Here is a 27,043-nt window from a genome sequence, read left to right as displayed (position 1 = left end):
AACACATTTATGATGCATTTAATGCTAAATGATTGTTAATACATTTGATATGTAAAATAGTTCCTCGTGTATTGGTTTAACAAGCATTCCATAGGTGGCAGAATGATACACCAAACAACCAATAGCATACTATGAGAAAGAAAAATATACTCTGGCAGTGTCAAAACCCGATGTATTTTTTAAATACAGGGTAACAATAGGTATCGTAGACTGTCCTGATGTCAAGCCACTCTTAAATAATAAAAACAAAAAGTAAAGAACCCCTATGATCATTGAGTTAAGCCAAAACACTGGGCCATAAATAGCCTTTGTTTTTCACATCAGCAATTTCTGACGTAATGGCTACAATAGAAAAATATAAACTGTGTATTCAAGTCTTTTGATAAACCCCAAAATATTTCATATTTTAATAATTAACAGTTCAATCTGAGGTCAAACTTTGGTGCCATTTACGTTGAAAATAGATGAAAAGGGAAATCTTAAATATTATAAGTCACAATTCTTACCATGAATGAATCGAAAAATTATCATAATTTTATCAAGTATTCTTTCAAGTTCTTCATCTGTTGATTCTTTATTGCCAGCTCTCAATTTGGAGTCCACGTGCTTTGCTACAAATACAGAATGATTTACAGCACTTAGTGTTCAAAATTGAAATTACAAAAAAATTGAATTCAAAATACATCTCACGAAAAGGTATAACAGTTCCGTCCATTTTTCAAAATGAAATGTTAATGTTTAACATTTTTAGCCACTGCATGGCTTTAAGTAAAATTCCACAGTACATTCAATAATACCTTGTTTTTTACACCACTTCATTACGCTTTTTTGCTGTTACATGCGCTGTAAATATTATGTTACTAATACCCAATTTATATTACTCACTTTACCAATCTCGAAATGATAGAAGGCTGAGTTTGGCCTTGTCACAATTCGAAATCGTGACCTTCAAATCCCACAAGAGGAAATAAGAAACCATTTCACGCACGGATCCCTTTTCCAGTAAAAATCCCTTTATGGTCTCGCAGTTATAACACAAAAATTCACAAATTCAAGTTTTGATTTTTTGTAAGCCAGAAACAATGTGACATTGAAAAATTAACACATCAGCAGACAACCTCGGTAGAAAATACTACTATTAGTTCAAGTGTGAATATTAGTAGGAAGGAGGTAATGGAAATTAAGAACAGGACTGCAGTTAGTGAAAAGCAGGAGAAGTAAAAGGTGTCATGGCGCAATTGTCCGATGAGTAGTACTTTCTACTCATCAAGACGTTTTTTTTTTTATCTTCTCTGTGCCGCCTGCATAATCACCAAATCTGACTTAGGGTGACCTCTCAGGCATGCTGGAGAGTTCTATGGGGATTTATATTTTTTGTCAAACCATGGTATCACTGCAGATACTTTTGCAGGCCTCTTATAGCCTTAAGGCCCTCATTACAAATGTATTCTACAATTGGTATTGATCGTACTGTCTTCTTTGCCGACTCTTAAATCATATAAGAAACAGTCTGTTACATGGCCCATTACTGGAAGGTCAAAAGGCTTTGCAGCCCTTTCTATAAGCGTGTGGAACCCTCCAATGTCATCAGGTGGTGAAAACGCACCTAAGAGTGATGGAGGAGCAGATATGGGAGTTGTTTGATCCTCTGGTATTTCTCCATCCTCTGGTTCATGGTCATCATCCCCATGATCCATATAGTCACCATAGATTAGGAAGGACTCTGTGTGCATCACCTTGACTGACTTCATCCTCAGTGTGGGCTGATGAGACATAGGTCTCTTTTGATGTAGTGCTGTCTCTTCTGGTTTAAAAGGTGTATGCAATTTAGAAGAAAATCTGTTGTGCTTGTCATGTAACATCATGCGAAGGTCTGTTATTAATCGCACTCGCACGTATTTGCATTGTGGGTTCCTGTGGGTGTTGCATTTCAAAGGTATACTCAAAACTCTCAAATTCCAAGAGTTCCTCATAGTGTCTGGCCTATGCAAGACACCATGTGTTTGTCTTGTTGAGGGCTGTTTGAAAATGAAAAATCGCCATGCATGTACTGCAATTCCTGGTCATCATTGTCAGACTCCTGACATTTTATATTTAGTTGAGACGGACCGGTGGCATCCTAAAACAATCCATCATCTTCTTCCTCCTCACCCGCATTATCCATTTCAAGCAGGCACATTGGTGGTAAGGGTGACACCTTAATAGGTGTCGTCAGTTTCAGTCTCAAAACTAGGTTGTCGACGGGCCTGCCGACGGTGCAGTAGACGATAAGAAAGGTTTGAATTAATCGGGTATTGATAATGCAGCTGGGGTCCCCGCCGAAATTATCGCTGACGGTATAGGTAAAATCTTCATTGATAAGGTCTCGTTGTCGACAAAACTGTAGTCGTCGACGAGGCCGAAAACACCATAATCATGGGTGTCGTCACCGTGGACATTTTTACCACTAACTGAGCCGTTGTTGACGATTTGCCTTTCGATTTGCCTGATTTTAGTGTGGCAGTTTCTGTTATATCCGCAGAAACAAAAGCCTTTTTAGAAGTTGTTGAGGGCTCCGACGCAGATACCATTTGGCCCTATATTTCTTGAGGTATTGGTAACGGGATTTATTCTGTGACTGACTCTCGTTTTTCTGTCTTTAGGATCTCTTTAGGTGGCTCGGAAGTATCTTTTTCAGATTTTTCACTTTTTTAAGATACCTTAGCCTTTTGGCAAGGTGTGTCAACTCCATAGTCTGAAGTTTTTGATTTTATTTTCTTTTCAAACCATAACAGGAGCCTTGCCTCCCAATCTTTTAAGGTTTTGGTTTAAAAAGGTCTATAATATTTGCAGTCTTTAGGTTTGTGGTGCAGACGGTATAGGCACTTTTTGTGAGGGTCAAATGGGGAACAGCATAATTTCCCCACACCTTTTGATTGTTCTAAATAAAAATAATCCCTTTTGACCTCTCTGACATGATGGCAGGCTGTGCCAGATGAGAGGGATACTGTTAAAAAATGCAAATAGTTCCCTGAATAGAACTATTACACGAGGAGTTTAAGGAAAAAACTGAGCAGAGCTCAGGGAGACTCCCTTTCGATAACGTGCAATAAGAAATCTAAGGTGTGAAAACACTGCACAGGAGGAAAGGGTGCAAGCTTAGCCCAGATTGGTCAAACTTTGGTCATGCACAAAAGGATGTGGATTGTTATTCAATCCTAAAGGGAAAGCAATGATAATAGACCTAGACTAAGGACTCTTACACTGTATTTATAATTACTGTGGGACTCCCACCTCGACGACGGAAGATCAGCCTGTTAATCTATGAAAGATTCAATGCTGGAGACACTCTGTTGGCCTACAAAAACATTTTTCATTTTTAACCTGAAAACCTTCACCCAACAGTGACAGATAGCACAGAGAACTTGGGAAAACAGTGCGGACGCGTGCAGAGGGAGAAATCTTTAGAGCGTGTTAGGTGAAGAAGCGGATCTCTGGCGGATTAAGAAATGAGAAACCTCAGCCCTACCAGATGGGATAGCTGCCAGTTGCTGGTAGTCTAAAGGAAAGAAATGCCAAAAACAGAAAAGAAGACTTGAATTGGAACATCATCAATAGTATAACCAGTTCAGTAAAAGAGAATAGAACCAATATTGCAGAGAAGGAATCGGTGGGCTGGACCCCCAGGGTGGTGGTACACTGTGCTAATGAAGGGGCAAAGACATGCCCTATAGAGGTCCACTTCTGATAGACTGCACATACAAGCACAAAGGATTATCCTGTGAGTGTGGTGAAAAAGCAGTGGGTATGAAGAATCCACAGTTGCTGAGGCACAGTTCAGAGAGTTGGATCTATAATGGGCAGGTCTATAAAGTGTGAAGCTCCACCAGTGTGGTGAAAAACAGTGGGTACGAAGAATCCGCAGTTGCAGAGGCACAGTTCAGAGAGTTGGATCTATAATGGGCAGGTCTATAAAGAGTGAAGCTCTACCAGTACCTGTCATCCATCACACTTTGTAAAATATTAAGTGTATTTTCCGTTACACATTTTGAGGAAAGAAGATTTGCTACCACTGAGCACATACATTTATGATGAGGTTCACAAGGAAATGAGACATGTGTGTAAATATTAACCAACGTTGAGGTGCTGCTGAACTTGTTTGAAGATGACTCCAATGAGGTCCAAGGGACAAAAGCAACAGAAACAGAAACCAATAGGATAGCGCGTGACAGAGAAGCAGGAAGGAGGATGTCATCACAGAGAAACAAAGCAAAGACCAAAATAGATATCCTCCAACACATGAAGTGGGTGTGCAAAGCAAGAGACTCAAATAAGGAGGCACCAGAGATTGGGGGAATTCCAAGGACTACACAGTACGGAAATGTTGTGGGCAGAATGGCACATAAGTAAATGGATGGAAGAGCTTTAAAGGAGGATGATGGTTGCTTTTGCATACCGGACGAGGAGGATACTATAGGTATTTTAAAGTACTTTTTCAAAATCAATCATTGGATAAGAGAAGTTAATTTGTTGGGGGAGAAGGGAAAAAGGGTGGAGTATAAAGAATCTACAGGAATTTCCATTATGTTTAGCTTAGCGTGTGTCAGGGTTTCAGGGTTGGGGGCATGGGGGGGAAAGGTGTTTCAAGGAGAGGCTAGTTGAATGAGGATGGAAATTATGGAAACAGAGTATATGTGAAGATGCTTGTGATGAGGGAGTCCTTGAATGGGAAGCAGTGGGTAAAGTTTATTGCTTTTAATGCAGATAGACTAAACGTATTTTCCAACAGACTGGGGATTCTCAAATCACTGATGAACAATGAAGGAGATATTTCATTATTGCAGGAAACCCACTATTAACAGAAACTAAAATTACCAGAATTCCCTTACCAAGGTTTTGCATACGGGCAGCCTAAAAAAAGGGAATGTGTGGGTGGCGATATAAATAACTCAAAAGTTTTATTAGGGTTGGGAGGTATTCAATGCTTCCCTAAGGGAGCATGAGCCAGATAATAGGATCCACATGTGCTCTCTTTGTTGGACAACACGTATTTTGAAAATTAACGAAAAAGAACAGAAGAGGAGGTGATTATTAGTGTGGACCTACACTTAGTAATAGACTGGGAAAACTGCATACACACATGGAAAGTCTGCCTAGATTTGAAGGGGTTTAACTTTTATCCAGAGGGGAGCAAGTTGTGACTTTACATTTTATTTAGCAGCACAAAAGAACTGCAGCAGACCGGACAACTTCTTGGTCATGGACAGAAGGTGGAAGATATTGTTGTATCCAACATCAACCTGTCAGACCATAGCCTAAAACATATAACTGTAATACTTTGTAGATCACAATGCTGCCATTGCTCATGGAAATTAAGCAAGAGGTTTCTGAGAGATCCAGTGGTGATATAGGCCATTAAAAAGGGTGCTTGGTTTTATTCAAGTAAAATAATAATTAAGGAATGGGTAGGGGGTCCTCATTTCTGTTGGTGCCTTTTTTTTAATAAAACATTTTACTGGCATCCCAAAATAGCAAAATAAGCAAAGGTTTACAATCCAAATGTATCGGATCACAACAAGACAAGGTATTTCCTTCGATACACAACACTCACATAGAAACCACAAAGATTGTTTTGAACCCTTGCTCCTGATCGGCTGCAGTCAGCCACAACTGCATTTGGGTCCCTCAGGCCTCAAACGTTCATACTTCATTTTCCAAGGCCCAGATCTGCACCGTTCAAGGCTTGAGCAGAATCACTGATACTAACCCCACTCTCTTTAAATCCTACCATGTTTATAAGGATAGCCTCTTGCAGTAACTCTAGGTCTCTCAAACTTATGCAGCGGTCCATACCCCTCTTCCACTCCCTCAATGACAGGACCTCTGTGTCCTTTTAGGCTTTGGCAATATCCAGCTTGGCAACGACCTAGCCAAACGACAGTAGCGCTCTTTTATACCTGTTACCATCTATGTCACTGGTGATGTTGTTACACATAAGGTTTAGGCTCATTGGGGGGCGGGGGGGGGGGCTGGGGGGGGTCCATACTAATAACTTGCTTAGACTTGTCAGTATCCCCACCCAAAATCAGGTAAGTTCTCAGCAGCCCCAGACTGAATGAAGAAAGGCACCGCTTTGGTCAGAGAATGTAAGAAAAGCAGCAATGCAACCCATCTATCTTCCACAACCTAGCCTGTGTAAGGTAAAGCTAGCGGGTGACCCTCAGCTGTATAAACTGATATTAAGCCGTGAAGGCGGCCTCTCGCAGAGATCCTAGAGCATTCTGCCATTCATCATCAGTAAGGGAACCTAGGTCTTGAGCCCAAGCTGAAAACAATTGAGGAACGGAGCTGGGGTGTTAATGAATAGGGTTTTATATGTATGAGAAAATGGGTGGTGTATTGGGTCTCTGAGCAGGACCTACACATCTAGTGTACTGTATTCTGAGTGGATCGATAGACCAAAAATGTAGGGCATGAGCGCATGTTCAAAGTTGCAAATACCAGCAGAATTTACCCCAGTGGAGGTTACACTCTGCATGCAGTTCAGGGAAAGATTTAAGTGTGGTCCTTTCAGGAGATCCTCCAAATATGAAATACAGATAAAATCCTGGATTTTGAAATCTTATAGCTCTAAAACTGGAGCCAGCACCCTTTCCATATAGTAGGGTATCCCCAGTCAGATGCTGGGAACATCTCTGGGCATTGAGCATTTCCCCATAAATCTTAAACACTGCCTTCATGGGCACAGGTTGGATTGGAAAATCAATCCCCCATACAAAACATATGAAATATGAGTCCCCTGTACAGCTCATTTCTCGGATGTGTAGACTGGGTAGTCCAGTCCGTTGACTTATCACTGATTAAGAATAACCAAGTGTGAAGTACTGTATTATGAAATGATAACAGGTGTAATATTACCACCCTCGAAAGTGGACCTGAAGTACCCAGAACAATTCTATGTGGTGGATGGTTCCATAGGAACATCCTCAACAATGCGTTAAGACAGGTGAAGAAGGCACCATCAACCAGGTATGGGACGTTCTGGGGCTGGTATAATAAACGTGGTAGCCCAACCATCTTGAAAACTGCTGATCTCCCGATGAGAGGAGGGAGAGCATTGACCAAAACCCAAAGTCTGTGTTCAATCGGTCCAACTGTGGATACTGTTTTTTTTCCAAGGCGCATTGACTAACTTCAGCTATGTATACCCCCAGACACTTAAATACCTCTGTGAACACTTGCAGATATTCAGCCCAAGGCACAGTGTTGAGTTTCCCGCAGACTGGGTAGATGGAGGACTTTGCTGCGTTTCAGCAGGGCATGGGGATCAGACCACCGTGGGTGATTTAAAAAAATTAGAACGTTGTCTGCATATAGTGCAACTCTGTCTGCTATCCTGGGTGCCAAATCAAGTCCACTAACCAGGGCGTCGGTCAAAAGCCACTCTGCTAAGAGATCGATTACAAAAGTAAACAGTAGAGGTGACAGTGGACAGCTTCTCTAACTCCCTGTTGTGCTGCAGTTGGTGAATTTTATCAAACGGAGAGCATTATCTACAGCAAAACTAGTAACAAAACTAATTTCCCTTGAGTATGGAGAAAAGAACTGGTGGTGAGATTACAGATATAAGCAAGGATCTCGTATAAAGGGTAGTTTGTTCCTCTCAAGGTGACACAGATACTTTGAAGGGGTAAATAATGCAGGTTGTAAGCTATGCTGAAGATCGTTATTTCCAGAATCAAAGAAACTGGAGAGGACAAAGGTTCGATACAATGATAGCATAGTTTTTGTTTGAGAAAATTTTGTTACACTTTATAGCTAACACACAAGCAAGCTATGGAATTTGTTTTTATGATTTCAAAACCAGCAAGAATTATTTTAAGACAAATGTTATGCCTATTAGTGAATGTTGGACCGAGGACCACAGGAGGTGATAACAATGCAGCAACATTCACATCAAAGGCTTCCCAGAGAAAGCAGATGGACAGTAAATGGAGTTCATTAGACTCTGGTGCCTCTGTTGCACAAGTTACTAACCTTCGGTAACAATATATCTGTAAGAAACAGTAGTTAGTATTAGATTCCTTACCTTAGAATATCCCCAGGCGTCAGTCTGGATCCGGAAACTTTTGTGTGGCAGAAAACCCTGCGCGTCGCTAGGCGTCGTCTGCGGCTCCGCGTCCGTCGTCGGCGCCGGGATGACGTCGCCGGAATACTTAGACGCCGCCATCACACGCTGACGTCAGTTCTTATACACAGCTTTTCCGCGCCAGAAACGCAGAGCCATGATAAAAACTAACACTCGTGCCATGAAACTAGGGCCCTGAAAAGGGATGACCTTAACCCTAGATATCGGTTCGCAGAACGGGGAGGAAGGGTGGGGCGGTAAGGATTCTAATACTAACTACTGTTTCTTACAGATTTATCGTTACAGAAGGTAAGTAACTTGTGCATCTGAAAGAAACAGGTTAGTATTACATTCCTTACCTTAGAATAGATACCCCAGCAACACCAACCCCGGTGATGGGTCTGCAAACCAATAATCACACCAGGAAGTCCTGGAGAGCGGAACGGCCGAAAAAGCTATCTCTCCGGACTTGGCTGTCTAGGCAGTAGTGTCTAGCAAATGTGTGCAGCGAGGCCCACGTAGCTGCCTGACAGATGTCCTGCAAGGGGACTGACTCACCGACCCAGGGAAGTAGTAGCCGCCGTGGCCCGAGTGGAATGGGCACGCAGCCCCTCAGGAGGCTCCTTTTTAGCCAGAGAATAACAAGCCTTGATGCACAAGACGACCCATCAAGAAATGGTTTGTTTGGGCACCGCCCGACCTTTCTTAGCACCCACGTAACCAACAAAGAGTTGGTCATCCACCCGGAACTGGCATGTGCGATTCAGATAGTATGAAAGCACACGTTTTGGGTCCAGACGGTGGAGCCTCTCTTCCTCTTTCAAAGGGGTGGGGAGGCGAAAAGAAGGTGGGCAAGGTGATGGACTGCCCGATGTGGAAGGCTGTGACTACCTTGGGCAGGAAAGAGGGTCGTGTCCGCAACACAACTTTCTCCGGATGGACAGAAAGGAAAGGAGGTTGTGAAGAAAGGGCCTGGAGCTCACTCATTCTCCTGGCAGATGTGATGGCAACCAGGGATGCAGCCTTGAGAGTAAGAAGACGAAGAGGACAGTTATGAAGTGGCTCGAAGGGAGCACACATCATATAAGTCAGAACAAGGTTCAAGTCCCACTGCGGCATCACAAAAGGAACAGGGGGAAACATATGAGTGATGCCCTTCAAGAACTGATTTACAACCGGGGACTTGAACAAAGAGGGCTGATCAGGAAGCCTTAAGAAGGCGGAAATGGCAGAGAGGTAGCCCTAAATAGCCCAGAGGAGCCCTGCCGGACAAGAGAAAGAAGGAAGAGGAGAACCTCAGAGAGGGGGGCAGAGAGTGGATCCACAGCCTTTGCTGTGCACCATGCCACAAATTTGTTCCACCTGCAGGCGTAAACCGATTTTGTGGAGGGACGCCTGGCTGCCAGAATTACATCGCAGACTTCAGGAGGCAAGTCAAATGGCCATAACTGTCGCCGTTCAATCTCAACGCATGGAGGTGGAGACTGGACAGGTTCGGGTGGAGGACCGTCCCCTGCTGCTGCGACAGAAGGTCCTCCTGAAGAGGCAGACGAATCGGGGGATCGACTGACATGCTGAGTAGCCCGGGATACCAGTATCTTCGTGCCCAGTCCGGAGCCACAAGGATGACTTGGGCTCAGTCGCGCCTGATCTTCTTCAGCACTCTGGGCAGAAGCGGTATAGGCGGAAAGGCGTACAACAGACCGCAACTCCACTCGCGACGAAAAGCGTTTTCGAGCGAGTGCCGCATTGGAAATTCCAATACGCAGAACTGATGACATTGGGCGTTCTTTTCTGTGGCGAATATATATAACCAAGGCTCTCCCCACTGCTGAAAGAGACCTTGCGCCATGTCCGAGTTCAGACACCATTCGTGATCTATCATGCACCGACGGCTGAGCTCGTCCGCCCATGCGTTCAGAGACCCTGCCAGGTGTTGAGCCACCAGGGTCACGCACTGATGTTCCAGCCACTGCCAGAGGCGCAGAGCCTCCTGGCACAGGGTCCACGACCCCACCCCGCCCTGTTTGTTGGAGACCCCGCCCTGTTTGTTGGAGTCCCCGCCCTGTTTGTTGGAGTACCACATGGCGGTGGTGTTGTCCGTGAACACCTGCACTACACTCCCCCGGACAGAAGGGAGGAATGCTTTCAGTGCAAGCCGGATCGCCCGCAGCTCCAGAAGGTTGATGTGGAGCTGGGACTCCGCCGGAGACCAGAGGCCTCTGATCTCCGCCTCTCCCATGTGGCCCCCCAGCCCAGGAGGGACGCGTCCGTCACAACTACATGTTCCGGTTGGGGTAGGGAGAGGGATCTGCTGCTGACCCAATCGCGTTCCGTGAGCCACCACTGCAACTGTCTTGCAGTGCACTCCGAGATCAGGACCTGGTCGGACAAGTTGCCCTGATGCTGGGCCCACTGAAACTTCAGGTCCCACTGCAGAGCCCGCATCCACCACCTGGCAGAGATGCACCGGAAGGATACAGGAGGCCATCAGCCCCAGAAGCCACAGCGTCAACCTGACCGAGACTCGGGATAAAGATCAGAATCAGAGCCTGAATATCCCGAACCAGCTGTTCCGGAGGATAAACATGAAACTGCGCCGAGTCTAGAACTAATCCGATGAAGAGGAGCTTCTGAGAGGGGCACAGGTGTGACTTCGGCACATTGATGGAGAACCCCAGCAGGTGCAGGAGGTCGGCCATAGTCTGGAGGTGGCAGACGCCTGTCTGGGGCGAGCCCACCTTTAACAACCAGTCGTCGAGATAGGGGAAGACTGACACCCCTAATCTGCGCAGATGAGCTGCGACCACCCCCATCACTTTCGTGAACACCCGAGGGGCGCTGGTAAGGCCGAAGGGGAGCACAGTAAACTGAAAGTGCTTGTGGCCTACCGTGAACCGCAGGTAGCGTCGGTGGGCCGGCAGGTCAGGGATGTGAAAATAAGCATCCTGCAAGTCCAATGCTACCATCCAGTCTCCCGGATCTAGAGCAGCTAAGATCTGAGCCAGAGTCAGCATCTTGAACTTATTCTTCCGAAGGGAGCCGTTGAAGTTACGCAGGTCCAAGATAGGGCGTAGGCCCCCTTTGCCCTTCTTGGGAACCAGAAAGTAGTGGGAGTAACAACCACACCCTACTTCTGGCCCAGGAACACGCTCGGTGGCCCCCTTGGCCAAGAGGGCCGTAACTTCCTCTTGCAGAAGTTGCAAGTGATCCCCCGGCATGCGGTGGTATTTCGGTGGCATGGCTGGAGGGGTCGCCTCGAAGCGGAGGGAGTAGCCTCTTCGGATGATTTGCAGCACCCACCTGTCCGATGTGATGTCGCGCCAGTGGAGGAGGAGATGGCGAACCCTACCCCCCACTGGCGTTCAATGGGCCTGAAAGCTCGGACTAGTAAGGCTTTGAGGCGGATGCTGCGGGGGTAGATGTGGACTGGCCTCGCTGTTGTCCCCTGGCACCGCCACGGCGGTTACCACGTCCGCCACCGTGCTGGATGTTAGTCTGCAGCCCGTGGCTGGCAGGACGTGTGGGGGTGCCCCTTCCTTGGCCATGAAAGGAGCGAAAGGCAGCAGTTTGCTGGCACTGGGCCGACAGGCCCTAGGACTTGGCCGTAGCCCTGGAGCCCTTAAAGAGCTCAAGCGCACTGTCTGCCTTGTCGCAAAAGAGGCGACGGCCATCAAACGGCATGTCCATAAGGGTGTTCTGGACATCAGCCAAAAAATTGGCTGACCTCAGCCAGGGGTGGCGGCGAACCGCCACTGTCGTTGCAATCGCCCTGCGTAGCGAGTCCGTGGTATCCAGCCCACATCGAATGGAATACCGTGCCACATCTCGACCTCCGCAAGGGCTTGGGCGAGTTTAACCAGAGCCTCCGCCGGGCATTGTGGCAGCACGTCCGAGACCGTGTCCCCCAGAGAGTGGGTAGAACGGCCCAAAAGGCAAGCGGTGTTGACCGACCGCAACCCCAAACTAAGTGAGGAGAACATCTTTTTTCCGTACTGTTCATACCTTTTGGATTTCCGATCAGGGGGGCGGTCGGGAATGCGTCTGGGAATTAGAGGCCTGGATAACCAAGCTCTTGGGGGTGGGGTGGGTGGACAGGAAACAAGGGTCGCCCGGGGCCAGGCGGTGGCGTCTGGCCACGTTCCTATCTACAGGGAGACCTGTAGCGGGCCTGGACCAAGTGCCCAACAGAACGTCAGTTAAGGCCTCATTGAACGGCAGTAGAGGCTCCGAAAAGCTTGCCTGCGGTTTGAGGACCTCAGTGAGGAGGTTAGTCCTCACGGCCGCGACGGGGAGCTCAAGAGACAAGGCTTTGGCCTCCCTCGTCAACATGACACTGTAGGCAGCCCCCTCCTCTGTAGCCACGGTATGAGGGGAGACAAATGCAGTGTCGGCGAAGTGTCCAAGCCACTGGCCTCCCCTAGTTCACCTGCCCAGTTCTGAAAAGACTGGCACTCCCATGCCAGAAGGTCGTCAGACCCCTCCCAATCCGCCTCGCCCTCCATCTCCTGGTATTCGGGTTCAAATGATGGGGCAGGATCATAGAAGTATTGCACTTCTCTTGACGTCGAATGCGGTGTCGATCGATGCCGTTCCGACGCAGGAACCGGATCCAAGGTGGGATCGGGGACAACGTCGTCCGGGGACGGCGTCTGGGGCTACACCCTAAGAGTCGCCGCCAGCGGAGGGGTCGTTAGGTCGACCAGCGGCAACCCGGATCCGACGGATCAGGAGGGGCCCTGCGGCGTCGGGACTGAAGTCGCTGACGGCGCCGGGGCCGAAGCACCCGGCCCGCTTGGGCTCCCATTCGGGACCGCGGGCCCGAAAACGCTGTGGAACCCGACTGAGGTGTGAGCGACCTCATGGCCGTGAGGAAGGCATCGATCCCCTTCGGTGTCGCGTTCTGCCCAGGGACTGGCGGGTATGGAGCAGGCCGCGACGTCTGCGGCTCCGGTGGAGGCGCGTGGGCGGTGTCGCCCGAACCCCCGGCTTCGTCGCATGTGCGTCGGGGGGGAGGGGGGAGGGGGGGAGTTAGAAGAGTGGTGTCGCTACTTCGACTTCTTGTGCCTCTTACCTGAGGACTTGGAGCCCGACGAGTGTTGTAGACTCGCCGAGCTGTGATGATTCCAGCCCCGCGACCGGTCCCTTGACCTCCTCCTGGACCGGGACCTTGTGCGGAGCGGGCCGACTATCAGAGCTTGAGGCGCTTACGGGACCGCTCCCGCCTAGCTTTTAACGTCAAGGCCCGGCAGTCGGGGCACAACTTGTCATTGTGGTCTGATCTTAAGCAATATAGGCACCGGCGATGGGGGTCGGTAACCGACATCAGTCGGTTGCAGTCGGAACAGGGCTTGAACCCGGGCATCCCTACCGGCACCGATGGAGTCGTTCGACTCGAAAAACAGTTCAAAAAGGATCGAAAAAGTTTTGTCCAAAAATTACTAAAGGGTACCACTTTTTCCGGATCGGCGCTTGCTGGCGCGAAAAAAAGAAGAACTGACTTCAGCGCGCGAGGGCAGCGTCTAAGTACTCCGGCGACGTCATCCTGGCGTCGACGACGGACGCGGAGACGCAGACGACGCCTAGGGCTACTGCTACGCAAAAGTTTCCGGATCCAGACTGATGCCTGAGGATATTCTAAGGTAAGGAATCTAATACTAACCTGTTTCTTTCAGATAACGTTTTTTCACAATGTGCAATAATGATGTTGCATGTCAAACAAATTAATAGTTATCTTTATAAGTGTGATCAATAATGTAGATATACAATGTGCTAAACTGCTAAAATAAATAAAAATATTCGACAAAGAAAATTATTTAGGCATATTTTGATTCAGTGAAAGGTAGATGGGACCAGATTTTGAAGTAATTTGGGCGATGTTAGCAAGTGGAAGTAGCCATGGATGTAATGAAGGTTGAGTGTGCCATTTCTCCTTTTAAGAGGACCCAAAGGTTTTAGGTAGATCTGGAAAGTACTATATAGTCAGGAGAAAAGCAATTGTGGTAACTTTCAGAACGGTAGATGATAGAACTTAAGTTATCACTGCTTTGCCTGGGTTAAGCTTCGGGTAGTGGGTGTTCTGCAAGATCCAGATTGCAGAAAGGTTGTTGATAGTTGGTGGAAGCTTGGAGCACATTTCTGAGTAAGAAAAGCAGGTAAGAGATGGTAAATGAAGCTAAACAAGGAGATGGCGAGGGATATCAGAAGCAGCAACTTCTACTGATTTCTACTTCTACTGATTTCTACTCTATTAATTAGGACTGCGCAGGATTTACTGACTTATTGGGTCTCCACCTTTCACCTCCCTCTTGCCCGACACCAGCTTAAACCCATTATGAGATCTGGCAAAGAAAGACGTAGTATCTCAACAGTAGTGAGTAACCGGAAGAAGAAAAATAAGTTACTCAATACCCCCTCAGATAACCACGAAAAACTAACAAGGCCAGCAAGATCTAGCACAAGTATAGAGGATGACATTTTAGTTACCCTCGAGCACGAAGCAATGGGTTCGGAGCAAGGACAAACTGATCAACAAACCTATAACAAACAAAAACAAAAAAAACCTCTTGTCCAACCCAAAATTTTCTCCAAGTTCGCCTTTGTTAAAGACGCTGGGGCAGTGCTAAACCATATGAGCCCCGCGCAGAAAGTCCTTCCCTCCCCTTTGCTTCCGGAGATAATCATCTTAACAAAACACGACGTCGCAGACTCCTCTCAAGCCTTACAAACGGCCTTACAACCAGCATCAGTTTTGGCCAATCATTTGGGCAACGAGAGCAACGAGAGCCCAGCCAAATTCATCAGAGACTCTATGCCTACTTCAATTACAATAGCTGACAGTCTTCTAGGCACCGAAATCAACGGGAATAATCCCAGATGGCAAAATAAAAGCTTTGAAGCAACCAAAGACATAAGCGAGGCAAGAAACTCGAGAGTAGATGAGCCTGATGACCGAGCCAATAAGTCTTTTCTCAACGAATATCTAGAATATTCCTCACCTCAAATCTATACATTCCACTCTACTCCAGAAAAATCAACAGAAAAATTAAAGCACGAATCTCCCGATCTGGCGCTGGAGTCCAACAGTCTACCCCAATTTACCCATCCTGGTGTAAACACGATCCAACATGTGTTACTAAAACCTCAACTTTCCGCTGATTTTGAGCCAAACCCCTCACTGCAAGTGGAATCAATGGCTTCAATTACTACAACTACCACTCAGCACCCAGGCTCAGCATTAGCAGATAGCGCATCTCCCTTGACAGTGGAAGAGTGGAAGACTGGGAGAAAATGGCGGCTACAAACACCCAGGGAAAAGGCGTCATGCAATCACATGACACAGATCTCAAAACGGCTGTCTCCCCAAAGACCTTAAATACAGAAGAGAGTGGTCTTTGGGCATCACTGCTAAACACTATGAATCTTACGTCAAAAGCAATGGAATATCATTCGGACAAGATGGATATCCAACTTAATCTGCTAACCCGCTTAACCACCCATGTTATTAACATCGATACCAAGTTACTAAGATTTGAACGAGCTGATCAAAAGAGTGCAATCAAAAACTACAATTAATCCACCAAGTTGCACATGTTACTCAATCATCGACAAACTTTCATCTCTACCAGATGTGATGAGCGAGCTCTTAACAGACATAAAATCTGGAAACACTTCCAATAGAGCAGCATGGGCAGCAACAAACCGGGATAGAAAAAACCCAGACTGCGAGACAATGGAAACAAACCAATCGGTGGTTGTTGCCAACGGCGCAATGACTTCTGACAATCTACTCAATTGCTCTAGGGAACCAAAAGACCAGAATCCAAAACAAATGGGAGGTGCATCCACGCTCTGGCAAGACGAAAAGCAGCAAAGCTCAACCAGACAGCCGGCCGCTACAGTTAAAAGCGGGGAGACCTTATGTAATAAACAACAGTCAGCCAAACAAAGAAGGAAAACGAAGAGAAAAGGGAGAAACAAGATGGGCTCTATAAAAACATACTTTCCACAAGCGAACCAACTGCTGACGGAATCAGTGCAAGAACAAAGTGGCACTAAGGACGAACAAAACCAAAGGCCCAGGGAAAGCCCTCCAACTTCACTTACTCTCAGAAGCCCAGAGGCAACCTCAGCTAACAATAAACTAGCAGAAGCCGATTTTTCAAGGGGAACAGCTGCGGTAACCGGTGAGCAAGATGACTTTGGGCCAACAAGCATTAGCACAAGAAAACCCCTTTACATCAAATCAACGGATCAACAAACTGCGGATAACCTGGTGGTACAATCCGCTGGTGGAATGAATCCTTGGGACACTGCAACCAGCATTACTTCCACAGCAATGAAAAATGAACCTAATGTACCTTTCGACAAAGAATCTCTGACCCTGAGAAAGCAATGCCCAGGGCTATCCCAGGCACAACCCTCCGGAGTAATGAATCCCTGGGTCACTGTCGCCAGTATCACCGCAACAGCAGCAAAAAATGAACCTAATGTAATTTTTGACAAGGAATCTCTGACCCTTAAAAAGCAATGCCCAGGGCTATCCCAAAGCACAGCCCTCAAATTAACATCGGGCGAAAAACAGCACAGCAATAAGTGTGATTCCCATGACCCAAGTGTCAACTTGGGACAACCGACGCAAAGAGATCATCCAACTCTAGACTACAGGAACTGCAACAGCATAGCACGGGCACCAATTGCAAATTCGGGTCCACTAACCCAAAGGGAGCTAAGCCCACAAGTATATAATAATTGCAAGAGCACAGAACGGGCATCAAACATTAACCAGCTGCAGGAGACTACCAACCATGAAGAGCCTAATAGAATACTCTTCATTCCTGACTACAAATCTAAAGGCCGCTAAGATAATTTAAACCGAAGTAATATCTTACGAGTCCTGAACTCAATTACATCTTTAGCTAAGCTTACTACTCACGACTTAGAGGCCGTCGAATTTATCAAACTCAAACATCTATCAGAGCAGGAAATAACAAAAACAATTTGGAACTCTGGAGAATTAGCGAAAAAAATCTTAATAGAGGAAAATCAATTAAAAGCATGGGGAATTCGAATTAAACCGTTCTTCAACCCAGGCTACCCAGTTCCGTTACTTCGCAATCCTCAAGAAAACGTTAACTCGACTCGGAGCAATTGCCCGCCGGACATTCCCATAAAATCTATACTGAGAGGAGCACGAGGAAGCTCAATTGAACGAAAAGCCGGTATACCTCTCCGACAAAAAATCAACGATCTTCCGACCCAAAATCAAGAATGGGACTGGATTGCAAGAACAATTAATTCTAGACAGCCCAGCCAATGACAGTCCGCAGAGCGAACCGACAATGCCTCAAATATAAATCGGTTACTTAAATTGCGTGCCTCAAATATACATCGGTCTCTTAAATTGTGCTCTTGGAATATAAACGGTCTAGGAGCTAAAATTACCAACAAGGATCTATTGCTATATTTTCAGCAGTACGACTTAATACTGCTACAAGAAACTTGGTCAGCAGAGCCGCTCCACCTTCAGGGCTTCAAATCATTCCACCTCCCAGCAAGGAGATCCTCAAAATACGGTCACGAGAAAGGTGGTTTAACGATATACACTTCGATTTAATCAATAAACCACGTAAAAGAACTGCTAAATAAAAACATTTCGGGATCTGAAAATGGGATCATTGCGGTTCAGTTGGAAATATTAACCCCGGGATCCGGTAGGCAAGAACTAACCGTGGTTAATATCTATCTGCACCCAAAAGGAAAACAAAACGCTGCCACTACCCTGGTGACAGAACTGAACAAACTAGTAACAGAAGTGGACAATCCGAACCTAATTGTATCAGGAGACTTTAATATGTTCCTCTCGAAATCAATAGGAAAGAACTACCCAATGGAAGATTATTTGCATGTTAGGGGGATTCCACCTCTGGAAGCGTGCCCGTGGTGAAAAAACAAACAAATGTATCAAAGAGCTTAACAGAGGATCTAATCAATTTGGGTCTGATTTCGGTAAATGGCCGAATGCCGGGGGACTGTCCCCAAGCAACAACCTACCACAACTCGACGACATCAACAGCAATCGACTACACCTTCTTGTCCTTCTCACTGTTTGTATTAGTACAAAACTTTAAAATCGGAATATCTGACTGCAGCGACCACCTTCCGCAAGAACTAATACTAAGAGCCCAAGGGACAGTGATAACACTTCCAGCAATTGGCCCAAAGCTACTGACCTCAGGAAAATGCAACAGAATTAGGTGCAATATCAGCGATCCGGACCGATTAACGCAAGAAGCAAAGACGAGCTGGGAAAGCACCGTTGAGCAGATCGACAATAAAATACTCGCCTGGGAATCCTTCCTGAAATCCTTTGGCCTAATAACCACCAAGCCCAATTTCGTTAAAGAAAGTGTCAAACGGACATGCCAAAGAATAACATCGCACTGCTCGACCAGCAACCCAAAAAATTACCCCCAATCCAGTTCAACGCCTGATTTAAGAGCAATAAAAACAGCGATCAACAGCACGCTTCGTGGGCTGAGAAAAGAGGGAAGAGTCAACGCCTTAGTCTCCAAATTGAGAACACTAAAATGTAAAAAGAATAAAATCTTGTGGCGAATCAAACAAGAAGCCACGGAAAAAACCTGGGCAAAACTTCTTTATGATTCAAAAAATAATAACAGTTCAAGATTTTGGCACACTGTTAACAAAATTGATAATCCGAATGCCCCCAGAGTAAACTCCCATATTACAGAGGCAAGCTGGGTAAACTACCTGTTCAAACACTTTAACAACAAAATGCCAAGCACGGCCCATAGAACTCCTGAATTCTGCAACCAGACCGCGACGATTCAAAAACCTTCTGCTGCGGACATCAACTTCCCAGGTACGATTGAGCAGTTGAAGGGACGAATTGCGAAAGGACGGAAGGAGGGAGCCCCAGGCCCAAACGGCATCCCTCCTATTATCTACAAACAAGATCCATCCTATTGGGCTGAACAAGTGCTCCCAGTCTACATCGACATCTGGATGACTGAACAACTTCCGTCTTCCTGGAAGGGTTCAATAATAGCCCCTATCTATAAAAAAGGCAATAAGAACGAGCCTAAGAACTACAGACTCATAGCTCTTATAGATATAGATGCTAAATATTTTTCTGGGCTACTCTTGAAAGAAGTAACCATCTGGGCATCAAACAAAAAATTAATCCCCATCAACCAGACTGGATTTCAAAAGAATCTTGGGACCTCGACGAACATTCTAGCCCTTTCCCTGCTGATAGATGCTGCCACTAAACGCAAAAAACCATTATATGCGTGCTATATCGACTTCTCAGCTGCTTTTGACAGCATCGACAGAGGGAAACTGTGGTCAAAACTCTCAAACTGGGAGGTGGACTCCAAACTACTCAACTTATTGATTTTACTGCATTCAGACACCTGGATCCATATAAAACTGGGGTCCGGCAATTGCTTATCCAAAGAAATCCCAACCTCAAGAGGGTTGAAACAGGGGTGCGTTCTCGCGCCGACCCTGTTCAACCTCTTTATGTCTGACCTCTCTAAAGATTTGGACAATTCCAACCATCATGCCCCAAAGCTAGGGGGCCTTACATTGTCGAATTTATTATACGCAGACGACCTGATACTAATCAGCCTCACCCCAGTAGGCCTGCAACATCTCATCAACACAACTAGCACATTTTCTGAAAGAAACGGCCTGACCATAAATATGGAAAAAACAAAGGTGATGGTCTTTAATCAAAAACCAAAAAAGCGGGGAGGAGCCAAGATGGCGACCGGAGCGGACGTGTAGTCGCCCGGCTCCGCCGGCCCTTGAGCTCCGCAACATTATCCTGAGACTCTTCCTGGCTGAATTCGGCGGTGAAATGCGTGCGAGGACGAGCTGAGTGCCCCGTCCCTCTTCCGACTTTCCGGCGCTACTGAGTGTCGGAGAAACTGGTTGCAGATCTCCCGCCCCGGACCCTCGCCTACATGGCCGTTCGTCGGCGGCGCCTGGATGCCTTTATGTGGTCGGCTCGATTGGACAGCGCGGATGACTCAGCGAAGGCGCCTTCCCATCCGCGGCAATCGCCGCCGCACTGCTGCTGCAGCTCATCGCGGACCACGCTTCTACCGAAACGGCCGCTTTAGAGTAACCCGCCGGTGGTGTTTCTACGCTCTGCAGGGGAGGTGAGCGATGCACGGCGCCTGGCGACCCACATCAGTGCAGACGATTGCTCTCTTCCCCTTGCTTAACCGGGTGAGAGACGTCTTGTGGGAGGTGTGCCTGATCTAACTTTGCCGCTGGTGGTCTTGAAGCTCCCCAGCGATATCCGCTACTGTTGCACTCTTCCAGCTCCGCTACTTTGTTACTGGCGCCATGATTCCCTTTGTTCTCCCTCGGCTAGGGAGAGCTACCGCACCCCTGCCTGTGGACAGCCGAGCCCTGCCGGAGCGATACACTGAACTGCGAGAACCAGCGCCGGCACCCGCCTTATGAGAACATCAGCCTGCAATCTCCTACGGCATTATCCTGGCTGCCCTCCGTGATCTCCGTTCGGAGATAGTTGTTGGCTTCCAAGCACTGAGTGATCAGCTGGAAGCCATGATGTCTACAGAGGCTCGCGAACGCAGCGCTTGCCCCCAGCTGAGTGAGTGTTTACCCTTGCCTCCCTACGATGACACAATGTTTTCCGGTGCCTGTTCTGCAGTTGGCCTTGTGGATGTTTCATTCGGACCCGGCGACTGGCAGCCCCTACGTTCCGTGACTTCTACATTGTTTCCCCTTCCCCCTGAGCCTGGCTTCATGTTGCCTGCACCGCCGAGCTCAATGGGTGACTCTGCTGTGCAATTCTTATCCTGTGTGTTGACTATCGACTGGGGGCCCTTCCTTCTCCTCCCGCCGAATCGGTACTTTATTGATGCCCTGTCGGACCTAATCGGGGAGGACAAAGGACCTTGTGTTGGAGGCCGGCGGCCATTTTGGGATCCTGCTCCTTCTCACAGGCAGCCATATTATCCTGATGTGCACGGGGGGAGGGGCTCTCCTGATGTAGTTGGCGTGAAACTTCGCCCGAGATCGGGCCAGGGCTAAGCTGCTTTCTCACTGCGGACTGATTTTGCTGGCTGTAGGGGATGGGGTTGGGTCTGCTTAACGTTTTTTTGGTGGGCGCATATCGTACGCTGTTTTTCTACACTCGCATTGTGGGACTGCTTGACAATGTACTATACTTTACTGAAGGCCGATGTTTCAATTGTGGATCTCGGAAGGGCCGGGATATACGGGTGTTTAGTATCGAGTGGGCTCCTCCCCGCCATTTTCTTTTTGGGAATGTTGATTGATTTTTTCTCTCTAGTTCCCTATATTAAAGGTATTACTGTCTTTTTTCCTTTTCATTTCTTCTTTATTCTTCCTCGTCTATATTTCGGGTTTCTGGGGCGACAGGCACTCTGTGGGGGGGGGGGGCAGGCCGTAGCCTCCACAATGTTGCAGGGTGGGTGGGGTAATTTGCTGTACTCTTGGTTCTATGGGCCTTTTCTCTCTATTTCTGTGCTTTAGACTCTGGTTCGTTTCCGGGACTGGGTTGGGGTTGGTAGGGTTGGAGCGACGATGGCTGGGGTGCATGATCATTAGTAAATTGCTGCCACTGTTTTGCACCGCCACGATATACCTGGTGTTCAACCTTCGTTGATGTTTTCAGAATGTAACGTCGCCTGCCCGTAGCGTGAAGACACTGTGCGGACTCGAATCTTCTTATTATTTTTCCTTCACTGTATCTTTTGGTGAAAACGTTTAAAAACTTTAAAAAAAAAAAAAATTAACCTTCATTTCTCCTCTCCCCCGGCGATACGACTCTTTCTGATGTAAAGTTCGATGCTTGCTAGACTTATTGCAGCTGCTGGGGGGATTGTATTGCCTGACTTGTGCTGATGATGTTTCGTGGCCGGCCCGATGGTTGTAGGCCCGTATTTGTTCTTCTGATTATGCACAATAAAGGTTGGTAAAAATTAAAAAAAAAAAAAAAAAAAACCCAAAAAAGCCAACATTTCAATGGTCTCTGCACGACTACAAAATTGAAACAGTTAATGAATATAAATACTTGGGGATAACCTTTGATTCCAACGGCTCTTTCCAGCGACATGCAGCAACAATAAAAAATAGAGGGACTTCACTAGCCATCGCCTTAAAAAATATCAAGAATAAAATAGCGGGCCCAAACTTAATCCCCTTGCTGGACATATTTCGCGCAAAACTGTTACCATCAATAACATATGGCAGCGAATGTATGAGAGGGAGAGATGAAGATATTTTAGATAACGTGGTCAGCAAAACACTTTGACTACTTTTCTCACTCCCGCCGTACACCTCCCCAGCACAGTTAAGGCTGGAGTTTGGTTTACAGAAGCAGCAAATTGCGCGCAAGGGGGAGTATGCAAAATGCTGGTACAAAGTAAAGAACGATGTAACAGACTCCCTGAACGCCAACCTTTGGAAAGAGCTGGAGTCAAACAAGGGAGCCCCCGCAATGGTGTATCTCCAAGCAGCCATAAAAACCCTTGTATTAAAAGACCTCTGGGACTCGGGCTGTTCACAAAAATGCTTCAAACGCCTGGTCAACAAGTCAGTGAAAATTCTCTCTATGAAAGAAGACAAAGCTGCATTAACTAGGAGATCACACGGGTGGTTCGTAATCCAAGGCTACACTAGCGCCTCACCTCAGCCATACCTCAGTATCAGCTTCTCAAGGAAGGTGAAGGAAGAGTTCCTGCGGCTGAGGATGGGGGTAATCCCGTCAAAAGTACATCTTCCCCCATGGAAACGCCTGGAATTTAATCTCAAATGCAGGCTTTGTGACAATCCAAAGAGGATGTTTTACACTTGTTATGCAGCTGTAAAGCCCTAGACAGTACCCGAAGGGGCCAACTAACTCAGCTCTGGAATCAACACGGCGTGCAAACTCGCAGACAAGCCCTGTTGATCAGCTTCAAGGGAGAATATATCCAATTAGCCTGTAGACTAGTGCGCTTCATGAAATCAGTCAACACGCTTCAAAGCTTAGAAGCCAGTGATTGAACTTGGCTCAAAAAGATCTGTTTTGACACTTTAAGAAACCCCTTTTTTAACTGTCAAAGATCCATGCCCAGAACCCAGAGGCCAGAGATTGATCCTGAACTCAAAAACCATCCGTTTTTGCATTTTAAGATATCTCTTTTTTAGCAAACAAAGACTCAACAAATGTTGAAAGCCTTTTTTTTCTTTTCTTTTTATACAAATTCAACGTATTGTATCTGCTTATTTGGATATTTTATCCATATTCTTAACTTTCTCTTATTGTTTTTAACTGGGTTTTTTTTGTAACATTTTCGATTGTGTATCTCTTCTAGTTTCTTTTACAAAGAGTAATTGCAAAGATTTTCATTAATCATGCAATAAATACATAAATAAATAAATAAACATACTCTCTTTTGTGTAGTGTCCCTTCCTAATACAGCAAAGCTAAAACATTTCCCCCCATCAGTAATATGGTTGATGATATTTAAAAGAGAGCATGTGTGATCCAACAAGAATCGGTCAGTGGAAATAAAATTTAAAAAAGGCGAACATTTCTCTATTGTAAAAACGAAGGAAAGAGCAGTAATCATTAAAACAATATCCACTAATAAAATCATCAAATGAATTGCGCATTGCTTTCAGTAAACAAATAGAACCCAGAAACTCGTACCTATCAATTCTGCAGGCTTGTTAGGCCTCTTATTGATAAAGGTTTCAAAAGATTCCTTCATCGAGTTGATGAACTTCTCATTCTTCTGGAAGCAGACTTCTATGATGATGTCCACCTTATCCTTAAAATCCAGAAGCTCTTGGACCATGTCCTTGTCCTTTTCAGGGTTAACAACAATTGTGGTCCCAAAGTTCTGTAACAAATTCAATTATAGACATGAATGTGGTAGGTTCCTTCACCAAATAGCTAGAAAAATGCTCAGTGCTTTAAAAACTTCAAAATAAGCTGTTGCACACAAGGCTCGAGTAGAAAAGCAGAGTGTGCTTCACAATTAAACAGTTATACATACATTTCTTGTTTTCATGCAAAGATCTTGTGAACTACATGTTTCTATCTCTGCTGGTGGATAATAAACGTTCATACAAGTAGGGCGCAGCAAAAATGCTACATACGAGCGCAAGAAAGCATGGGCACCAATTTAGGGGGAGTCCAAAGAGGTTCTGTCCATGGATTAATTACAAAAAATAAAGTAGGGTCAATAGAATATGATGGGACAATTTCCCCCAAAAATAGAATAAAATGCCATAGATGTTTACAGGCCGTTTGGAAGAGCCAGTCATGAATTATGTCAATATTCATGGTCTGCAGAGCGAGCCTAACTCGCTCAAGTGTTTTTTCCACAGGATTAAAAAACATCGTGCTACCTACAGACATCCTATCTATCCTACAAATGAAGGAATATGCCAGATAGACATTGCCATAACCAAGTAGCGCTCCAGCCCTCATCAACATTAGCACATCATGTAGACCATTCCAGACTCCATCCTCCTTGCCTGGCTGAGTCATCTCAAACAGTCACAGAGGGCCTCTGGTTACATATAACTGTGGATTCATCCCTCACATATCACCTTAAATTGCAATGGAAACCATAAAGAGATTACTTATCCATCAAAAGCTACTCTTTATGTAAAAGATTGCAGCTCCACCACTTAAAAGTGTGGAGTGATGCGGGTCTGGGAACAAATTAATTCTCTGAAAAGCAAACCAGTGGACTGACCTTTAAGCTGCTGTTCACATTATCAAATTTCTGAGTTTGCCAATCAATAGTTCTAGTAACACAGTGCCCGATCGTGACTCTTCCTGGCCCCTCTTTGGTAGGAAGCCTCAAGGCCTTGAGAACCTCAATCCGTAATATGGAGTGGGGTTCCAGCAGTACATTCTGTAAAAAGGCCAATATGATTCTGTTAATGTTCTCAACCACCCTAAACGATGTACCCAGTATTTTTCTGCTACTGTTCCACCTTGATCGTCAGACGCAGGTGATTACACATTGTTGTAAACAATCTCTGCACAGTTTCGACTTTACCTTGAAGCACCCACTTCCACAACAACAACTTACTTGTCTAGGAAGTATGTCTGTCTATCTTTTCCCATGAAAGTCTTAAAGTCCTCCAAGATCCCCCTTCGCTGAGGTCACTTTTGCATCAATGCACTTTTTAGACTTTAACTGTGCAGTATCAAAATAATCAAAGCCTTCCAATTGAAAATGTGCCTCTGGATCTAAACGCACCTCTTGCACAGCTTAAGCTTTAACTTTGTCCTGGAGGCCATAGGAATAACAATGTCCTGTTTCTCCTTTACCCCCTTATATTTATTTCTGAATACAAGTTTGATATAATCCAGATGCATCTAAATAGTATTAGCAGGCTTTATCTCATACCTACAAATTTACAGTTTAGTAACTAACAACATGTGTCCTATCATGATTAGCTTCTTGGCGCAGAGCCGAGAGACTGTTTTATTCGCCTGCAGTGGGCAAATTTACCCGACATTTATCCGAGTAAGTGCTTTATTTTCAGCCAGTACAGCTCGGAAACAGTGAGCAAGGTTTGCCTCTTTCGGTTTCAGAGCTGTGCTGTCAGAAAATACAGCACTAACCCAGAGAAATATTGAGCAAAATAAATTAACTTTATGCACTTCAGGTGCATAAAACAAGCGCTCGGCTATGCACCGAGACAGCAAAACCGGCAAGCTATGGCTTAATAAGTAACTCAGTTCCAGGTTGAGCGAGAGCTGCAAAAAAGGGGAAATATACTGAAATAATCAGTCCATGTATTAGTTAGGTGTTGTTTATCTATAACAAGCATTTACAATGCAACGGTTTCGCCTTTGGAAAAGTTTGAGCTATTGGCATTATGAATGACAAACTTTTTATTTATGTGTTAGTTTTGAAAACAGATAAATAAATGGCATTGTCATTTACAATGGCAATAGCTTAATCTCTCGCGAATGCGATTTGTATTGCAACTATTTCACTTATCATTTTGCACTACAATGAAAACTGGCTTGTGCATTTACTCCTGCAGAAGAGTATCAAGAGGAGAGGCCCTGTTGCAGACCCGTGGAGTTTCAAGTATCTGTTGTGCATCACCTCATAACAAACAGCATAATTGTAAACGGGACTGAGAAAACTGCCCCTCTAAAAGAAAGGCCCCGGTCTCTACTGCTTTCTTTTACAAGGACGCACTTGGTTGTTGTGAGGCGCAGGTTGAAAAGAGAAATTGCGTTGTCAGTCCTCGCCCTGGTCCAGTCAGCAGGGCCACATTGGTGCTGCCATACCCAACCTAGCGCTGCCAACTGCATGCCCAATGAACTCAGTGCAGCAACGGCCTGGCTTTCACCTTGTGGATACCCTGCTGGGGTATCTCACAGGGGAATACCAGGACAGGTTCCCTAAGCAAGCGCATAGATGCCTGCGATGTGGGCGATTTGCGCTATATAAATACATGTACATTTACATTTACATTTACAGCAACGTGTGCCCACCCTCATGCTAAAGCAAGCCACCCTGTCCTGACGGCAGCAGCCCTGGTTCCGCCGCGGTGTCGCCGCCCTGGTCTCCCTGGTCCAGCGGGTGTCTTCCTGCTGCGCCCGCTCTCTTATCGACCAGTCAGTCACTTTCCCTCATCCGAAGCCCTGCTCCGTGCTGCACGTGTTCCTACCCCGCTGCAGGTGCCCCTCACCCGGGGCAGCTGCCCTTCACTCCTTCTGCGGGTGCCCCATTTCTGTCTCCTCGTGCAGCTGCCCTTCACAGCCCCCCCTTGCAGGAGCCCCTTTCCCTGCTGCAGGTGCCAGTGTCTATCTCCCTTGTGCAACTGAACACCCCCACCCTGCTCCCCACGGTGGTACACCCCTCGCCCTGGCGAAGGAGC

General features: G+C 46.3%; 1 protein-coding gene across 1 annotated transcript in view; it reads right to left on the bottom strand.

The window, feature by feature from the left end:
* The window catches only part of LOC147697921 (cullin-4A), a 625,511-nt gene that overhangs the window by 303,796 nt on the left and 294,672 nt on the right, over positions 1-27,043 (bottom strand). Inside the window, exons 11-12 of the mRNA XM_086934608.1 lie at positions 23,832-24,024; positions 507-611 (exon numbers count right to left, since the gene is read on the bottom strand). Coding sequence (XP_086790734.1) covers positions 507-611; positions 23,832-24,024 — 298 coding nt within the window. The remainder of the gene's footprint in view (positions 1-506; positions 612-23,831; positions 24,025-27,043) is intronic.

The sequence above is a fragment of the Lissotriton vulgaris genome, chromosome 8 (genome assembly GCF_964263255.1).
Source record: "Lissotriton vulgaris chromosome 8, aLisVul1.2, whole genome shotgun sequence".
NCBI classification, from domain to species: domain Eukaryota; kingdom Metazoa; phylum Chordata; class Amphibia; order Caudata; family Salamandridae; genus Lissotriton; species Lissotriton vulgaris.
The sequence above is the reverse complement of the archived record's forward strand: the minus strand, read 5'-3'. Positions and strand labels throughout refer to the sequence as shown.